The sequence below is a fragment of the Phocoena phocoena genome, chromosome 6 (assembly GCF_963924675.1).
Source record: "Phocoena phocoena chromosome 6, mPhoPho1.1, whole genome shotgun sequence".
Lineage (NCBI taxonomy): Eukaryota > Metazoa > Chordata > Mammalia > Artiodactyla > Phocoenidae > Phocoena > Phocoena phocoena.
In genome coordinates, this window is record NC_089224.1 from 81,288,331 (window position 1) to 81,306,913 (window position 18,583).

Consider the following 18,583-nt stretch of genomic DNA (forward strand, 5'->3'; position numbering starts at 1 on the left):
ATGAGCTATTTTGTCTCCTTTTTTAAATGGACAAATGAGGAAATTGCTAAAACTGTATGCTGTTCTTCCTTTATGTTTCTAAACCAGAGAAAGAGCAAGATTGTCTAGAATTCTGTGAAGTCCAATATAGTATCCACCTGCCCTATTTAATTTAAATTAAAATTTCAGTTCCTTAGTCATGCCACATTTCAAGTGCTCAGTAGCCACATGTGGCTAGTGGCTACCATGTTGGACTGCACAGATATAAAATATTTCTATAATCACAGAAAGTTCTTTTTTAAAATATTTATTTATTTGGATGCACTGGGTCTTAGTTGCCGCATGCAGGATCTTCATCGCCACATGCAGGATCTTCGTTGCATCATGCAGGATCTTTAGTTGCAGCGTGAGAACTCTTAGTTGAGGCATGTGGAATCTAGTTCCCTGACCAGGGATTGAACCCAGCCTCCTTGCATTGGGAGTGCGGAGTCTTAGCCACTGGATCACCAGGGAAGAAAGTTCTATCGGATAGCACTGTTGAAGGAAAAATTAGCAAGTTGTCCATGGCTTGCCTTTCTCCTTCCTGTAATGAAAGGCTAAATCTACTTTTCGTGGCTGCTTGGATGTCCTTCTCTGAATTTATCTTCATTCTCTTTACCATTAGTCCAAAGAAAATATGAGTGATTAATCTAGAAAAATGCCTGTTACTGATCAATGAAAATCCTTAGCCAAGGTCCTCATGGATTTCTTTGGTACCTAAATTTATTAGTTACTTTTCTTTTTTCTCTCACTTGACCTGTCTGTTATTGCATATGACATTTTTGAATATGCCATTCTTTTTGGCTTTTTCCTCTTTTTGTTTGTATGACACTGTGACTTTGCCTTTTCTACTTCTATCTCTCTGGTCCCTTTTTCTTAGCCTTTTTAGGTTCTTGTTCCTCTGCACATCTCTTAAATGACAGCCTTCCATAGCAGTCCATCCTTAACCTTATTTTTAACTCCCTGGACACCAGATACCACATATATGCTGAAGACTAACAAATCTATAAGCAGTTCAGATTTCTAACCTAAGTTCCTAATGAATATAACTACGTGGCTGCCCTAAGAGCATCCCAACCTCCATATGTCCAGAACGATTTCACTCCCTTCCTCTCTTGCGAACCTGCCTCTACCCCACCTAAGTGTGGGCCATTACTATCCACCACACTTCTAGCTAGAAATCTGGGGCCTCTCTCATAATTCAAACCAGTTAATCAGTTCCTGTTGATTCTACTTCCTAATTACCTCTGATACTGATTTTTTGTTTTTTCTCAAGGCCCTGTTTTCAGATCTTCCATATCTTCAGTTCTTACAACTCATTTATCTTTCTCCTTCTAGTTTATTTTCCCTGCTACTGAGGAGTGATCTTCTTAAAATGCAGAGCTGATCATTTTATTCTGCTATTTAAAATCCCTCCAAGGTCTCACATTACTTTGGCAAAAATGCAAACATCTTAGCATATCCAGTAGTCTCTTCTGGGTCTGCCTCTTCTCACCTCTCCCATCCCCATCTTTCAGTCCTCAGCTTAGAGCCTTTGTTCATTCATGTCCAGCCACTTAACTGCCTGGGGTTCTCAGAACCAGCCATGTGCTTCTCTCTCACCGCTGTGCCTTTTGAATTTTCCGTTCCCTCTACTTGGGGCTGATACCTCTTCCCATCCCCCACCACCGCCCACACACACCCTTTGCTTCCTTGCCTGGCCGATTGCATCTTGTCCTTCAGGACTCCATCAGGCCTCCTCCCATTTGGGAAACATTCCCTGATATTGTCCCTCCCCGGGCTAGTCTTTGTGCCTTCCTGACTTCCCTAATGTTCTCATAGTATTCCATGCTTTTCTCTACCATAGCAGTTATTTCCCTGTATTGTAATAGCACAGAAAGTATTCAATAGCAATTTATGAAATACTCAAACAAGTGTAAACTCTGAAAATATATTTGAATTCACAGACTAATGCATCATTATAGTAACCTTCCACTGTGTTCTTATAGGTGAAGATGCTGGAAGCAGATCTGGTTTCAAAAATGCTACGAGCTGTTCTACAGTCTCATAAGAGCGGAATAGCATTACCCCGGCTCCAAGGAGAGTACAGATCCTTAACTGGAGACTGGATCCCCTTCAAGCAATTTGGTTATCCTACGCTAGAAGCCTATCTGAGAAGTGTGCCAGCAGTTGTCAGGATAGAGACTAGTAGATCTGGAGAGGTAAGAAGGTAATTGTGTGTTTCAGAAGAGTTAAACCAATTCTTAATTGCCTGTCTCGCACTTCCAATCTCATAATTAGGGTAGAAGTCAAAGTGAAAAGCACTAGCCAAGATTGGTAGTGATAGAACAGCATCCACAGCACAGCCAAGATTCTCATGTCTTTTGTTTTACCCTCAAATTCTTTCTGTTGTAAAAATAAGGTTTTAACCATATTAAATTAAAAATTTTCAAGTTAAACTTTACCCAGTCTCACTGTCCAAACTAAATGTACTGGAGACCTTAACTGCCTAAATGTCATACCCACTCATTATAGACCTGCTACAGCTGTTTTTGCCTAGGTCACTAATGACTTCCTGATTACGGAATCTAGTAGACACTTTAAAATTCTCATCATTTGACCTGACTCCTATCTATTCCTACTGTCTGGGTCCTAGTTCAGCCTCTAATTGATTGATCATCACTTTTGGTTATTACACAGTCCTCCCTACTGTTATCCCTGTCTTTAGTCCCTAGCCTGTTCCTCACCTTCACACTTTAGTAACAGTGATCATGTTATTCTACAATTTTAAATCCTTTAGTTTCTCTTAAAGAATATTTTATATATAACATGGGCGATTAGGTGGTAGCAAGTGAATTTTTTACTGCATATACTCTGTGACCCAAAAGTTTCACTTCTTGGTTTCTGCCTAATGTACAGTATGAAAGATATGGACAAACCACCATCCAAGACAGAAAGGCACCCATCCCCACAATCAGTACCTTTTTCAGGGTACATTTCTATATATGTAAATATGTAGAACAGGTCTGGAGTATTTCTCACCAAAAATTATAATAGTTGTCCTCTTGGGAGGGGGGTGGGTAGGGAGGCAGTGGATAGAGGAGAAAAGGAGCCCAGGATTGGGAGAGTGGTCAGAGGTTCACGTAATCTGTAACAAATTTTATATAATGAGAAGGTATAAACTAATTAAATATTATATTAATAATAAAACTTTCTTCAGTGACCGTGGTTCTCCCAGACAGATTTAAGCCCTCCTTTCTGTCTGCTTGGCCCCTTGTAATACATCCAGTATTACACATGACATAATGTTTTCTGTTTAGTCTCTTTGTCTCTCTTTCCTTCATAAGTTTCTTGAGGATAAGGGATTTTTTTTTTTACCCCTAACAGTAGGTGTTTAATAAATATGTGTTGAATGTATAAATGATCAGATATCTGAATGAATTAATTAATAATTTAGTAATGCTTCATATACTTACTATGCTATAATTCACTCAACTCTTTATTCTCCTATTTTGGATATTTTTAATGTTTCCAGGTTTTGACTATTAAAATAACCCCTAATGTACATATTTGGGTATGTAACTTTTTCTTCTTTTGAAATATATTCTTACATTTTCAGGAATGGAAATACTGGGCCAAAGAATAGGAACATGTTTTGGCTTGTGGTGTAAAGCCTCACTGCTTTCCTGTTCTAGATTTCAACTTAGAATCAAAGACTTTAACACTAGATGTTTCTCTAGAGATAGTCTGATATCAACAGTCTACATTCTTTTTTCAAATCCTTTTTCAAATATCCTATATATCCCACCATTTTTTTTTTAAAGATAAAAAACTGAACTACTGTATTTTAAGTAGGTGCCAGAGGGTCCAGGCCTCTGCTTACCCTGTCTTGCCCTCACAGCCCTGAGGCACCTCCATGAAATTCTGTGGCTCCATTGAACAGTTTGAAAACCCCAGATCTAAGCTCTTCCCTGTTTTACAGCTGATAATACTAAGATTTTAGAAGTAAACTGGTTTGCCCCAAGTCACCCAGCTAATCCATTGCAGTGCAAGACTAGGATTTAGTGGTCTTTGGGAGACCACTAAATACAAATAGCAGTTACAAGTGTGTGCTTTGAATTCAGAGAGATAGCCTAGCTGTGTGGCTTGAGAAGTTTGCTTAACTTTCCTGAGCCTCTGTTTTCCCATGCGTAAAATGGGAATAAAATATATCTCACAAATTATATGAGATAATATATGCAAATCACAGGTTTCGTTTGGTTCATTTGTTAATCCTACAGTACCTAGCACATTTTAGATGCTTAATAAATACCTGTTTAAGGAATAAGTGAAAGTTTCAATTTGAGGAGAGATTATTCAGTGTGCCGGACTATGCTTGATTTCTCTTGCAGAAAATATAATTTAGCTCTAACATTATCGAAGAGAGAGAGACATGAATATTTGCATACAGCTTGATTTGGGACATATAAACACACAAAGATGCACTTTGAAAAATCAGCCTTTAGGTACCAGTGAATCTGAGAAATGTTTCTCCTCTTGCCTTGCCTCTCATAATTAGATTACCTGCTATGCCGTGGCCTGCACAGAAACTGCAAGAATTGCTCAGCTTGTAGCTCGTCAGAGGAGTTCTAAAAGGAAAACTGGTCGGCAAGTTAATTGTCAGATGAGAGTAAAGAAAACCATGCCATTTTTTCTAGAAGGTAAGATCTTTTCACATGCTAAAATTTTAAAGCCTGTCTATGAGTATACTGTCAGATGGAAATATTGCTTGTATTCATGATAAACACCTTTATTTGTTAATATTCATATGTCAAGGGAGAAGTCCTGAAGCTAGTATTTCCATTTGAAATTAAGTGAACATGATAAGCATGACTTATTAAGTAAAGTAATTATACAGTGTGAAATAACTCAGCATAGATTTTAATTAAACTTATTATGGCAAAGTGTGGTTTTACTCTTTATTTTGGGGGAAAGGCTCATCTAGAATGTTGGATGAACCAAGAACCTCTAAGTTAATGTCTTATTTAGGAAATCATGTCTTTTACTATAAATGCTCTATTTTCAGAAAAACGTGAATTATATAGTACATAAAGGTATTATAGGCAACTCAGCCTGTGTTTACTGATCATTTATCTCAAGGAGCTTATAAATCATTTCTAAAACTAAATTCTCAAGAAATAGTTCAATGATGGTAGAAAGGAGTTGATGCCTAAATGCCACAAGGAGCATTTTAGACAAAGGAGCAATCATTGTGAGAATGGCAGTGGAGGGCTTCATGGCAAAGGGGAGACTTGAACCCAGACCTCTAACAGTTGGAAGAATTTAAATTGATGGAGAAGAGATGGGAGGACTGAGATAATGGCTGAGTGTGCTGCATTTGTAAGAATGTGAGGTGACTGCCACCACGTTACTTGGTGAGTAGAGGGAAGGTAATGGGCTAGCCTAGCAGATGAAGCCACGTTCTGAAGAACCTCATCTGCTAAATACACACCAATCTACTCATCCCCTGCTGACCGACCCTCTAGTGACCATCTCCTCATATTCTTTATTTTTTTTAAATATTTATTTATTTATTTTTTTAACATGTTTATTGGAGTATAATTGCTTTACAATGGTATGTTAGTTTCTGCTGTATAACAAAGTGAATCAGCTATACATATACATATATCCCCTTATCTCCTCCCTCTTGTGTCTCCCTCCCATCTTCCCTACCCCACCCCTCTAGGTGGTCACAAAGCACCGAGCTGATCTCCCTGTGCTATGCGGCTACTTCCCACTAGCTATCTGTTTTACATTTGGTAGTGTATATATGTCCATGCCACTCTCTCACTTCGTCCCAGTTTACCCTTCCCCCTCCCCGTGTCCTCAAGTCCATTCTCTATGTCTGTGTCTTTATTCCCGTCCTGCCCCTAGGTTCTTCACGACCATTTTTTTTTAGATTCCATATATATGTGTTAGCATACTGTATTTGTTTTTCTCTTTCTGACTTACTTCACTCTGTATGACAGTCTCTAGGTCCATCCACCTCACTACAAATAACTCAATTTTGTTTCTTTTTATGAATGAGTAATATTCCATTGTATATATGTGCCACATCTTCTTTATCCATTCATCTGTTAATGGACACTTAGGTTGCTTCCATGTCCTGGCTACTGTAAATAGAGCTGCAATGAACATTGTGGTACATGACTCTTTTTGAATTATGGTTTTCTCAGGGTATATTCCCAGTAGTGGGATTTCTGGGTCGTATGGTAGTTCTATTTTTAGTTTTTTAAGGAACCTCCATACTGTTCTCCATAGTGGCTGTATCAATTTACATTCCCACCAACAGTGCAAGAGGGTTCCCTTTTCTCCACATTCTCTCCAGCATTTATTGTTTGTAGATTTTTGTTGATGGTCATTCTGACTGGTGTGACACCTCCTCATATTCTTACAAACTGTTCCAAGAATAGAGACCGACAGAAAACATCTGGACAGGGGAGTGACATAATGAAACCGTGGTTTTGGGAAGCTAATCGATTCCGTTATGTATGCCTGACTTTGTAGGAAAACCAAAAGCAACCCTCAGACAACCAGGATTTTCTTCAGATTTTTCTATCAGCAAAAAACCTAATCCAACACTGTTAAGAGACAAAGGAAACTCTCTTGGAGTTAAATCTGTTGCTGAAATGCCACCTTACACATTACATACAACTATTGGAAATGAAGTATTCAAAGATGTTCCAGTGCAGAGGCATGTGACCATGTCTACCAACAACAGGTATTTGTGCTTTGTCTGACTAAAAGGAGAAGTTTGGTGAACCTAGGATAATAAATATTAAACATGTGTGTTCAGGGTAAGAAGGAAGTACTTTCTGTTTTGTGTAATACAAGTTCACATGTTAGTAAAGAAATGCATCGTTACTAGTTAGTCCACTTTCCTGGCTGCCTAAATGTCATTCTCTGAATATCTCCATTTTGTATTTGTTGTGCGTTATTGGTAATCTCTCTTTGTAAAAATTATTTTAAAAGCTCTCACAAATTGATCTAAGATGCTATTTCAGCATAACTTACTTTTTCTGAAAACCTTTCTTACAATTAATTTTGTAAGTTTTAAATAAAATCTGATTGATTTGTACACTCTGCTGTGTTCCAATAATTATACCCTTAATTATACAGTAGCATTATACATCCATGCATCAGAATACTGAACTGGAAGTAATAACACAACTTTAAAGTTTTAGTTTGAATGCTGCCATTCACTAGCCAGGTGAAATAAGTGAAATTATTTCATCTTTTGGGGCTGTGGTATCTTCATTTGACTAATGAAAATGTTAACTGGGTGATCTCAAAGTTCCTTTCTGGCTGTAAATTTTATGGTTTTATGAGGTAACTCAGGTGAGCAAACTACAACTTATGGACCATTGCCTGTTTTTGTAAATAAAGTTTTATTGGAACACAGCCACATTCCTTTATTTATATATTGTCTGTGGTTGCTTTTACCCAACTACAGAGTTGTGCAGAGACAGTATGGCCAGCAAAGCCTAAAATATGTACTGTTAGACCCTTCACAGGAAAAGCTTGCCATCTCCTGATGAATCAGTATCACGTTCTTCCATCCTGTTTGTACCTCTGCAAAACAAATTTTATTGTATCATGTTCATTTAAATCAGTGTTCAAGACTTCCATTTTGTATAAAAGATAGTCCCCTTCCCCCCAAGCACTCCCCCTTCACTAGACTATTTAGAAATAATTAATTTTGTTAAGTTAGGTAAAAGGGTACTAGTTTTTTATATTTTGGTATTTTTTATAAAGTAACCCTTAAATATTTTTCATAATGGTATATATTTAATGGTGTTTATGGTTAGTTATTATAATTTTTGATAAGGTCTAGAAAATACATAATTAAAATTTGGATCTTGACCCAAAGCACTAGTTATGTCCAGTATGTGACTGAGGTACCATTGTCTTCTCTGGTTGTGGGCCTAAATTTCAAGATTTTGAATTGAATCTATAAAATGACAGCAAAACCAGGCATCCTGGATTGTGGTCCCAGAGGAGCATTCTCCACCCCATGGCCTGGTGTCTCCTCCTTCTCACCTAGTGCCACTGCATGGCCCAGGTAAGTGCCTTCCATCCCTGCAGGTAGCACTAGCAGTGATTGAGTGGGGGCCTTGCCAGCACCAAGCAGCCCACAGAGTAGGCCCAAGGTGGTGCTCTCTGACCTGCTGCCTAGTGTGCTCCCAGCCCTCCTCCCCAGCAGCAGGGGCCCAGGGAAGTGTATTCTGCTGTACCAGATCAGAATAGCACCATGAGGGCCCTGAAAACTAAATTATTATTGGAACCACAGCCTACAAAAGTGGGCCAGGAGGTATATGATAAACCTAAACGGAGTAACTGTCTGCTAAAATAGGACATTCGTAACTGATTCACTTTGTTGTAGGGCAGAAACTGACACACCACTGTGAAGCAGTTATGCTCCAATAAAGATGTAAAATAAAATAAAATAAAATAGGACATTCATCTTAACATATGTCCAAATGTCCAGGTTACAATAAAAAAAGTCAATCTTTATACTAAGAGGCAGGAAAATGACAACTTGATTGAGAAAAGATAACCAACAGACATGAACATTATGATGAATCAGATGTTGGAATTATCTGACAACGATTTTAAAGCAGCTGTTGTAAAAATGCTTCAGTTTGCAATTGCAAATACTTTTGAAAAAAATGAAAAAATAGAAAATTCACCAAAGAAAGAGAACATACAAAAAAGAACCAAATGAAACAACCAAAATAAAAATGCAGTGTATGAGCTCAATAACAGAATGAATATGATAGAGCACAGAATTAGTGAACCTGAAGATAGAACAATAGAAATTACCCAATCTGGACAACAGAGTAAATAGACTTAAACAAAACAAAATAACTAGCTGAACCTGAGGGGCCTATGGGGGGAAAAAACATCTAGCAGAGCCTTAGGGACCTGTGGAGAAAATAAGAAAAGATCTAATATTTGTATTATCAGAGCCTCAAAACAAAGAATGGGACTGAAGGAGTATTTGAAGGCATAATGGCTGAAAACTTCTCAAATTTGCCTAAGGACATAAACCTACAGGTTCAAGAAGCTTAGGAAATCCCAGACAGGATGAATCCAAAGAATCCCACACCATGGCACATCATAATGAAACTTCTGAAAACTAAAGACAAAGAAAAAATCTTGTAAACAACCAGAGAGAAATGACACATCACCCATAGGGGAATACCAGTTTTAATGACAGTGGATTTCTCATTCACAGTCATGGAGGAATCATGAAGGAAGGAAATGGCACATTTTTAGTGCTGAAAGGAAAAAACCTATCAACCACAAATTCTGTATCCAGCAAAAGTATAATTCAGGACTGAAAGGGAAATAAAAACATTCTCAGATGAAAGAAAACTAAGAGAATTTGTCATTAGCTGACTTACTCTTAAAGAGTGACTAAAGGAAGTTCTCTCAACAGAAAAGATGTTATATAAAATGGCTTGGAACTTCAGAAAGGAAAGAGCAAAATGGGTAAAAACAAGTGTAAATAAATGGATTATCCTTCTTCTCATGAGTTTCTTAAATCATATTAGTTTGAAGTAAAAATTATAACACCATCTGATGAGGTGCTAGCATATGTAGAGAAAAACTTAAAGTAATTGTATTTGTAAAGTAGGGAGGGCAAGGAGACCTAGATGAAAGTAAGGTTTTTACACTTGAAGTGGCAAAACATTGAGATGAGTAGAATGTGATGTTATATGTGTATTGAAATGCATAAGCAACCAATAAGAAAACTATACAAAGTGATATACTAAAAAAAATTATAAGTAAATCAGAATGGAATTTTCAAAAATGTTTAACCCACAAGAATGCAAGAAAAGATAAATAGAAGAATGAGAAACAGGGAACAAATAGAAAACAAATAATAAAGTGCAGACATAAGCCCTAACAAAACAGTAATTACTTTAAATGTAAAAACACATGAAAATATGTTCAACTTCATTAGCTATTAGGGAAATGTAAATTAAAACTACATTGACAGAAAAAAAAGCAAAAAAAAAACCAAAGAAAACCCTATATTGACAGGGACTTCCCTGGTGGTCCATTGGCTACGACTCCGTGCTCCCAGTGCAGGGGGCCCGGGTTCAATCCCTGGTCAGGGAACTAGATCCCACATGCTGCAACGAAGTTCCCACAGACAGCAACAAAGATCCTGTGTGCCACAGCTAAGACCCGGTACAGCCAAATAAATAAATAAATATTTTTTTAAAAAACTGCATTGACGTATCACCACAACACACCTATCAGAATGGCTAAAATAAAAAATAATGATACAATAATAGTAGGGGACCTTAACACCCACTGGCATCAATGGACAGATCATCCAGACAGAAAATCAATAGGTAACAGTGGTCTTAAACAACACAACAGACCAATTGGACTTAATAGCTATCTATAGGACATTAAATCCAGAAACAGCAGAATACACATTCTTTTCAAGTGCACATGGAACATTGTCCAGGACAGATCACATACTAGGCCACAAAACAAGCCTCAACAATTTAAGAGGAAGAAATTATATCAAGCATTTTTTTTCTGACCACAATGGTATGAAACTAAAAATCAACTATGGAAAGAAAAATGGGAAAAGAAGAAACATGTGGAGACTAAAGAACATGCTGCTAAAAAACCTTGGTCAATGATGAAATCAAAGAGGAAATCAGAGGGCTTCCCTGGTGGCACAGTGGTTAAGAATCTGCCTGCCAATTCAGGGGACATGGGTTCAAGCCCTGGTCCGGTAAGATCCCACATGCTGTGAAGCAGTTAAGCCTGTGCATCACAACTACTGAGCCTGTGCTCTAGAGCCCACAACCCACAACTGCTGAGCCCACGTGCCACAACAGCTGAAGCCCACACACCTATAGCCTGTGCTCCACAACAAGAGAAGACACCTCAATGAGAAACCCGCATCCCACAATGAAGAGTAGCCCCCGCTTGCCACAGCCAGAGAAAGCCTGCGCACAGCAATGAAGACCCAATGCAGCCAAAAATAAACAAATAAATAAATTTAAAAAGTTTTAAAAAAAGAGGAAATCAGAGAATACCTCAAAAGACAAATGAAAATGGAAATAGAACTTTCCAAAGTTGGGATGCATCAAATGCAGCGCTGAGAGGGAAGTTTATAGCAACACAGTCCTTCTTCAAGAAACAAGAAAAAAATCTCAAACAACCTAACCTACCACCTAAAAGAATTAGAAAAAGAACAAAGCCCAAAGTCAGCAGAAAAAATGAAATGATAAAGCTCAGAGAAGAAATAAGTAAGAGATCATAAAAACAATAGAAAAGATCAATGAGACCAAGAGCTGTTTTTTAAAAAAGATTAAAAAATTGATAAACCTTTAGCCAGGCTTACCAAGAAGAAAAGGGAGGGCTTTCCTGGTGGCGCAGTGGTTGAGAGTCCGCCTGCTGATGCAGGGGATGCGGGTTCGTGCCCCGGTCCGGGAGGATCCCACGTGTCATGGAGTGGCTAGGCCTGTGAGCCATGGCCACTGGGCCTTAGTGTCTGGAGCCTGTGCTCCACAGCGGGAGAGGCCACGGCAGTGAGAGGCCTGCATACCGCAAAAAAAGAAAAAAAGAGAGGACTCAAATAAGTGAAAGAGGAGAAATAACAACTGATACCACAGAGATATTAAAAAAAAATCATAAGAGAATACTATGAACAGTTATATGCCAATGAAATGGACAAATTTCTAAAAACATACAGCCTGCCAAGGCTGAAATAAGAACATACAGACAATTTAAACAGACTGGCCACTAGAAGTGAAATTGAATTTGTAATAGAAAAACTCTAAGCAAACAAAGTTCAGGGCTGGATGGCTTCACAGGGGGATTCTACCAAACATATAAGAAGAACTAATACCTATCCTTCTCAAACTATTCCAAAAAACTGAAGAGGGAACACTCCCACATTCATTCCATGGGGCTACCATTATCTTGATACCAAAACCAGACAGAGATACTATAGAGATAGAAAATTACAGACCAATATCTTTGATGAATATAGATGCAAAAATCCTCAACAAAATATTATCAAACCAAATCTGACAATATATAAAATGGGTCATACACCATGATCAAGTTTGGATTTATTCCAGAGTCACAGGGATGGTTCAACATTTGTAAATCAATCAGTGTGATATACCACATTAACAAAAGGAAGGATCAGAATCACATGATCATCTCAAGAGACACAGAAAAAACATTTGACAAAATTCCATATCCATTCATGATAAAAATTCTCATCAAAGTGGGTATAGAGGGAATATATCTCAACATAATAAAGGCCATTTATGACAAACCCACAGCCAAAGTCATACTCAGTGGTGAAAACCTTCCCACTAAATTCAAGAACAAGACAAGGATGCCCACTCATGCCACTTCTATTTAACATAATATTGGAAGTCCTAGCCACCAGCAGTCAGAGAAGAAAAAGAAATAAAAGGTATCCAAATTGGAAGGAAAGAGGTAAAACTGTCTTTACTTGACGACAACATGATACTTTAAATAGAAATCCCTAAAGTCTCCACCCCAAAACTATTAGAGCTAATAAATGAATTTAGTAAGGTTGCAGGATATGAAATTAATATACAGAAATCTGTTGTGTTTCTATACACTAATAATGAAATATCAAAGAGAGAGTAAGAAAGCAGTCACATTTAAAATGATATAAAAAAGAATAAAATACCTAGGAATAAACTTTGCTAAGGAGGTGAAAAACCTATACTCTGAAAACTATAAAACATTGATGAAGGAAATTGAAGATGATACAAAGAAGGAAGGATATCCCATGCTCTTGGATTGGAAGAATTAATACTGTTAAACTGGCCATACTACCCAGAGCAATCTACAGATTTCATACAGTCCCTATCAAAATAGCCAGGACATTTTTCACAGAACTAGAATAATCCTAAAATTCATATAGAACAACAGAAGACCCCGAATTGCTGAAACAACCTTGAGAAAAAAGAACAAACCTGGAGTATAACCCTCCCAGACTTCAGACAATACTACAAAGCTACAGTAATAGAAACAGCATGGTATGGGCACAAAAACAGACACATAGATCAATGGAACAGAATAGAGAGCCCAGAAATAAATCCATGCACCTGTGGTCAATTGTTGACAAAGGAGGCAAGAATATACAATGGAGAAAAGACAGTCTCTCTAACAAGTTAGTGCTGGGAAAACTGGACAGCTACATGTAAAACAAGATACTAAAACATTCTCTCACACTATATACAAAAGTAAACTAAAAATGGTTTAAAGAACTAAATGTAAGAACTGAAACCTTAAAAGTCCTAGAAGAACATAGGCAGAATACTCTTTGACATAAATTGTAGCAATATTTGTTTGGATTTGTCTCCTAAGGCAAAAGAAATAAAAGCAAAAATTTTTAAATGGGACCTAATTAAACTTAAAAGCTTTTGCACAGCAACGAAACAAAAAGACAACCTACACAATGGGAGAAAATATTTGCAAATGATGTGACCAACAAGCGGTTAATATCCAAAGTATATAAACAGCTCATACAGTTCAATATCAAAAAAACAAACACCCCAATCAAAAAAGTGAACAGAAGACCTGAATAGACATTTTTCCAAAGAGGATATGCAGTTGACCCCAGGCACATGAAAAGCTCAGCATCACTAAGCATGAGGGAAATGCAAATCAAAGCTACAATGATGTACCATCTCACACCTGTCAGAGTGGCTATCGTCAAAAAGTCAGCACATAACCAGTGTTGGAGAGGACGTGGAGAAAAGGGAACCCTTGTACACTGTTGGTGGGAATGTAAATTGGTGTAGCCACTATAGAAAACAGTATGGAGATTCCTTAAAAAACTAAAAATAGAATTACCATATGACCCAGCAACTCCTCTCCTGGGCATATGTCCAGAAAAAAAACAAAAACACTAATCTGAAAAGATACATGCACCCCAGTGTTCATAGCAGCACTATTTACAATAGTCAAGACACAGAAGCAACCCAAGTGCCCACCAACAGATGAATGGATAAAGATGATATGGTATATATATACAATGAAGTATTACTCAGCCATAAAAAAGAATGAAATTCTGCTATTTACAGCAATGTGGATGGACCTAGAGAATATTATGCTTAGTGAAATAAGTCAAAGACAGGTACTATATAATATCACATTTATATGTGGGATCTAAAACATACTACACGTGAATATATCAGCAAAAGAGAAACAGGCTCAAAGTCAAAGATATAGAAAACAAACTTGTGGTTACCCAAGGGGAGAGAGGAGGGGGAGGGACAAATTAGGGGCATGGGATTAACAAACTATTATGTGTAAAATAGATAAGCAACAAGGATTTACTGTATAGCACAGGGAATTATCTTATTAGCCATTATCTTATAATAACTTATAATGGAGTATAATCTGCAAAAATACCAAATCACCATGCTGTGCACCTGAAACTAATATAATATTGTAAGTTAAATATACTTCAATTTAAAAAATAGTGATAATACTGAATCTGGCAAGGATACAGAGAAAATGGATCACTCATACGTTGCTGTTGGGAATATAAAATTGTACAACCACAATAGAAAATAGTTGGGGAGTTTCCTTTTAAAAAAATAAAACATGATACCACTATATGACCCAGGAATTCCACTCCTATACATTTATCCCAGAGAAATGAAAACTTAGATTCACACAAAAACCTGTACACAAGTGTCCATAGTAAATTTATTCATAATAGGCCAAAACTGGCAAAAACCCAGATATCCTTCAGTAGTTGAAAGTTTCAGCAAACTGAATACATCCACACTACAGAATACCTCTCAGCAGTAAAAAGGAATGAACTATTGACACATGCAACATCAGTGGATCTCAAGGGAATTATGCTGAGTGAAAGAAGCTAATCTCAAAAAGTTACATACTATGTGATTCTATTTATATAACATTCTTGAAATGACAAAATTATAGAGACAGAGAACAGAGAAGTAGTTGCCAAGAGTCGGGGTTGGGGAAGGGGGAAGGGTGTGGCAATAAAGGGGTAGAAAGAGGGACCCTTGTAGTCATGGGATAGTTCTGGATATTGATTGTAGTGGTGGTTACATGGACCTATATGTGTAGTAAAATTGCACAGAACTATACACACACATGTGTATGTTTAAAACTGGTGGAATTTGAATAAGTTCTGGATTATACCAATGTCAGTTGCCTGGTTTTGATATTGTACTATGCAAGATGTTACCCTTGGGGGAAACTGGGTGAAGGGTACATGGGACTTCTATGTACATTTTTTGCAAATTCCCATGAATTTATAAATATTTCACAATAAAAGGTTAAAAATTGATAGCAAAATCTTTTTATATGGTTTTAGTTTTGAGAATTAATATAGTATATGCTTTTGTCTTTTGCCTTTCTCCATAAGAATTTTGAATTCCATATAGTTGAATGTCTTGTACATTATTGTACAATGATTTCTAGAACTACATACCTATTTGTCTTCATCTGTCTGACTTTGTATGGATTATATTTCAGACTATTTTAATTATACACTATTAAAGATGTTGTAAAACATCTTCATCAAATCTTTTTTTAAAGAGCATAATACAAATTGAAAGATACATTTAAAGAGAAATCTAAATACCATCTGGTGGCAGAGGTTATGGGCTGCCTTTCTAATTATAAAACCAAAGAAGTTGCTCTTACCAAAATAGAGCAATAGCAAAAGATTTTATTTCTAAACTTATGAAATATTAGGCAGTAATATTAAGTAGTATAAGTTATTATGAGCTTAAACTTTTTAGAGTCACCAAATCTTTAGAGTCACTAATGAAAGCTATAAATTATCTTCCCAGAAAAATTAATTTGTGCACATATACATGCATCTTTGTATACTAATGCAGGGAATACATGGGCCCCAGAAGCCCATTCTCAAAAACTCTGGTTAAGAACTCATGCCTGCTGGTTAACAAACTGGAAGGTTCTAGAAAAATAGTATAACTGATATTCTCTAATATTGTAGGTATCAATCTAAGTTTACCATGTGTCTACAGTAAAATAGAAAGAGGGGCCAAAAGTGAGGATGTACGATTGATTTATGGTTTCTCTGGGAAATGTTTATTTCTAAAAAAATAAAATTCATGACCGTTGTATTTTGTTAAAATGATGAGATTATTAAAATTTGGTTTTTTAATGTATTTATGCATAACACATAGATGAGTATGGCACTGAAGACCAGGGTTCCATTAGGCCTAGAATGAGAGAAGAAATTGCTGTATGTATATTGTAGTGAGTAAGATCATGGACTTTGGATATGAATAAAGGACTGTCTGGCATTAGCCAATGGGAACCATGATTGAAAAGGCATCTTTCAAGTATTAAGTTAAAGTAAATGAATGTAGGTTTCTGAGATCTTGTAGGTTTAAAAGTCATGTACTAAATATTTACAGGAAGCATTTTCTAAAATACATTTATTGCTTTCTTCTGATTACAAAAGTACTAATGTGTATGGTATAGACAATTTGCAAAGTAGAAGAAAGTAAAAGGAAGAAAAAAGTCACCTCTAATCTGGACATAAATGTAACCATTAAAAATTAACTTTCTACATTATTTATTTATATAAGTTTTAAAAAATACATATTGGGTCATGATGTATATTACTATTTTATAACCTGTTTTAAAAGGCAATATATTGTGAACATTTTCCATATCATTAAGTACACATCTCTGTTATCATTTTTAGTGTCAGGCTAGTCCATTGTCCAGTCACTCATTGTTGAATATAAATGATTTTCACTATTGTAAGCAATACTACAATGAACATATTTGTAGAATGATCCTTGCATATATTCACAACTAGTTCCTTAGAATAAATTGGTAGAAATAGACTCTCTGGGTAAGAGGGTATACACACTAAGGCTTTACTGATTTGTGCTCTAAACAGATTATACCAGTTAGATTCTTCTAGAAGCATATGGGAGTGATAGTTTGCTTGTGCACTTGCCAACATTGGGCATCAGTGTTTTATTTGCTACTCTAAAAGGTGAAAAAATGTACATATGTTTTAATTTCTATTTCTTTGATTTTGATTCTTAAGGAAGTTACATTTTTTCATATGTTTATTAGCCCATTTATAGATCTTTTGTAAATTACAGGTTTTTGTCTTTTGTTGCTTTTTCTTTCTAATTGGTAAAAATGATTTATAAATTAAAGATGTTGAGCCTTTTGTCCTGTAATATGTTGGCAATTTTACCAATGTTGGCAAGTTTGTTTAATTATGGTATTTTTGGTATACAAAAACTTTAAAATTTTCTATTTACATCTATTAATCTCTACCTTTATGGCTTCTGCCTACAGGTGTTGTGCTTAGAGAAGCATTTCTACCCCCATATTATGTAGTATGTCTTCTGTTTTCTTTTAGAATTTTTATGGTTTCAGTTTTTGCATTTAAACCTTTAATTCATCCAGAATTAATTTTGTTGTATAGCATGAGAGTAGGAATCCTGTTAGCCAGATGTCCTAATATCAATTATGACATAATCCTTTCTTTCCCTGCTGGTTTGAAACACTATCTCTATCAATACTAAATTGTTATAAATATATGACTCAGTTTCTGGGCTTTCCATTTGGAATCACTGATTACCTGTCTATTCTTTAGCAGTGCCAAACTACTCAGATTATTATAACTTTATAATAAGTGTTAATAACCTTTACTTTTTACTTGCTCCTCTCTCTGCCTCCTAATTTAGTTGGTTGCTTTTGTCATGTGCTTTTGTTAACACCTACTGCCCCTATTATAGCACTTAGTAGACTTTGTTCTTACATACAAATTCTGTCAGTTCATTATCTGTTGTGTAACAGGTTATCACGAATTTAGCAGTTTACAGCACATACTTATTATCCTGTAGCTTCTGTGAGTTAGGAATCTCAGAACCACTCAGCTAGATCCTCTGCTTCAAAGTTTCTCATGAGGTTGCAATCAAGGTATCGGCCATGGCTGGGTCAGCTGAGCAGGAATCCCCTTCCAGGCTCACTCGTGTGGTTGTTAGTACAATCCGTCCCTTTTGAGTTGTCCCTTAGTTCCGTCTGGCTATTGGCCAAAGACCACCTTCAATTTCTTGCCATATAGCCCTTCCTAACATGGCTATTTGCCTCATTGAAACCAGCAAGAGACAGATTATGCTAGCAAAGTGGAAATTAGAATCTTCTGTAATCTAGTTATGTATAATCCCCTCAACCTTGAAGTATCCTATTGATTAGAAGCGAGTTACTCAAAGGGAGGGGATTACACAAGGTTGTGGATACCAGAGGGGAGAATCACTGGGGGCCATCTGCTAGCCGCTTGCTACAGTCACTTTTCTCAACTATACGTGTAGTCCGTGAGAATAATGGTACCTTCCTCTTGTTTAGTCATTGATCATTACCCTCTGACACAATGCCTGGCATGTAATAGTAGGTCCTTAAATAAATATTTGTGGGATAATAATGTGTCTCTAATAAGTGGCATATGTTTGAGTTGGGAGGTATTTTTGTGGGGGGA

General features: G+C 36.6%; 1 protein-coding gene across 1 annotated transcript in view; it reads left to right on the top strand.

Moving 5' to 3' along the window:
- Window positions 1–2,012: 2,012 nt before the first annotated feature.
- TDRD7 (tudor domain containing 7) overlaps window positions 2,013–18,583 on the top strand; it is a 66,735-nt gene continuing 50,164 nt past the window's right edge. Inside the window, exons 1-3 of the mRNA XM_065879135.1 lie at window positions 2,013–2,219; window positions 4,556–4,697; window positions 6,544–6,757. Of these exons, the coding sequence (XP_065735207.1) occupies window positions 2,013–2,219; window positions 4,556–4,697; window positions 6,544–6,757 (563 nt within the window). The remainder of the gene's footprint in view (window positions 2,220–4,555; window positions 4,698–6,543; window positions 6,758–18,583) is intronic.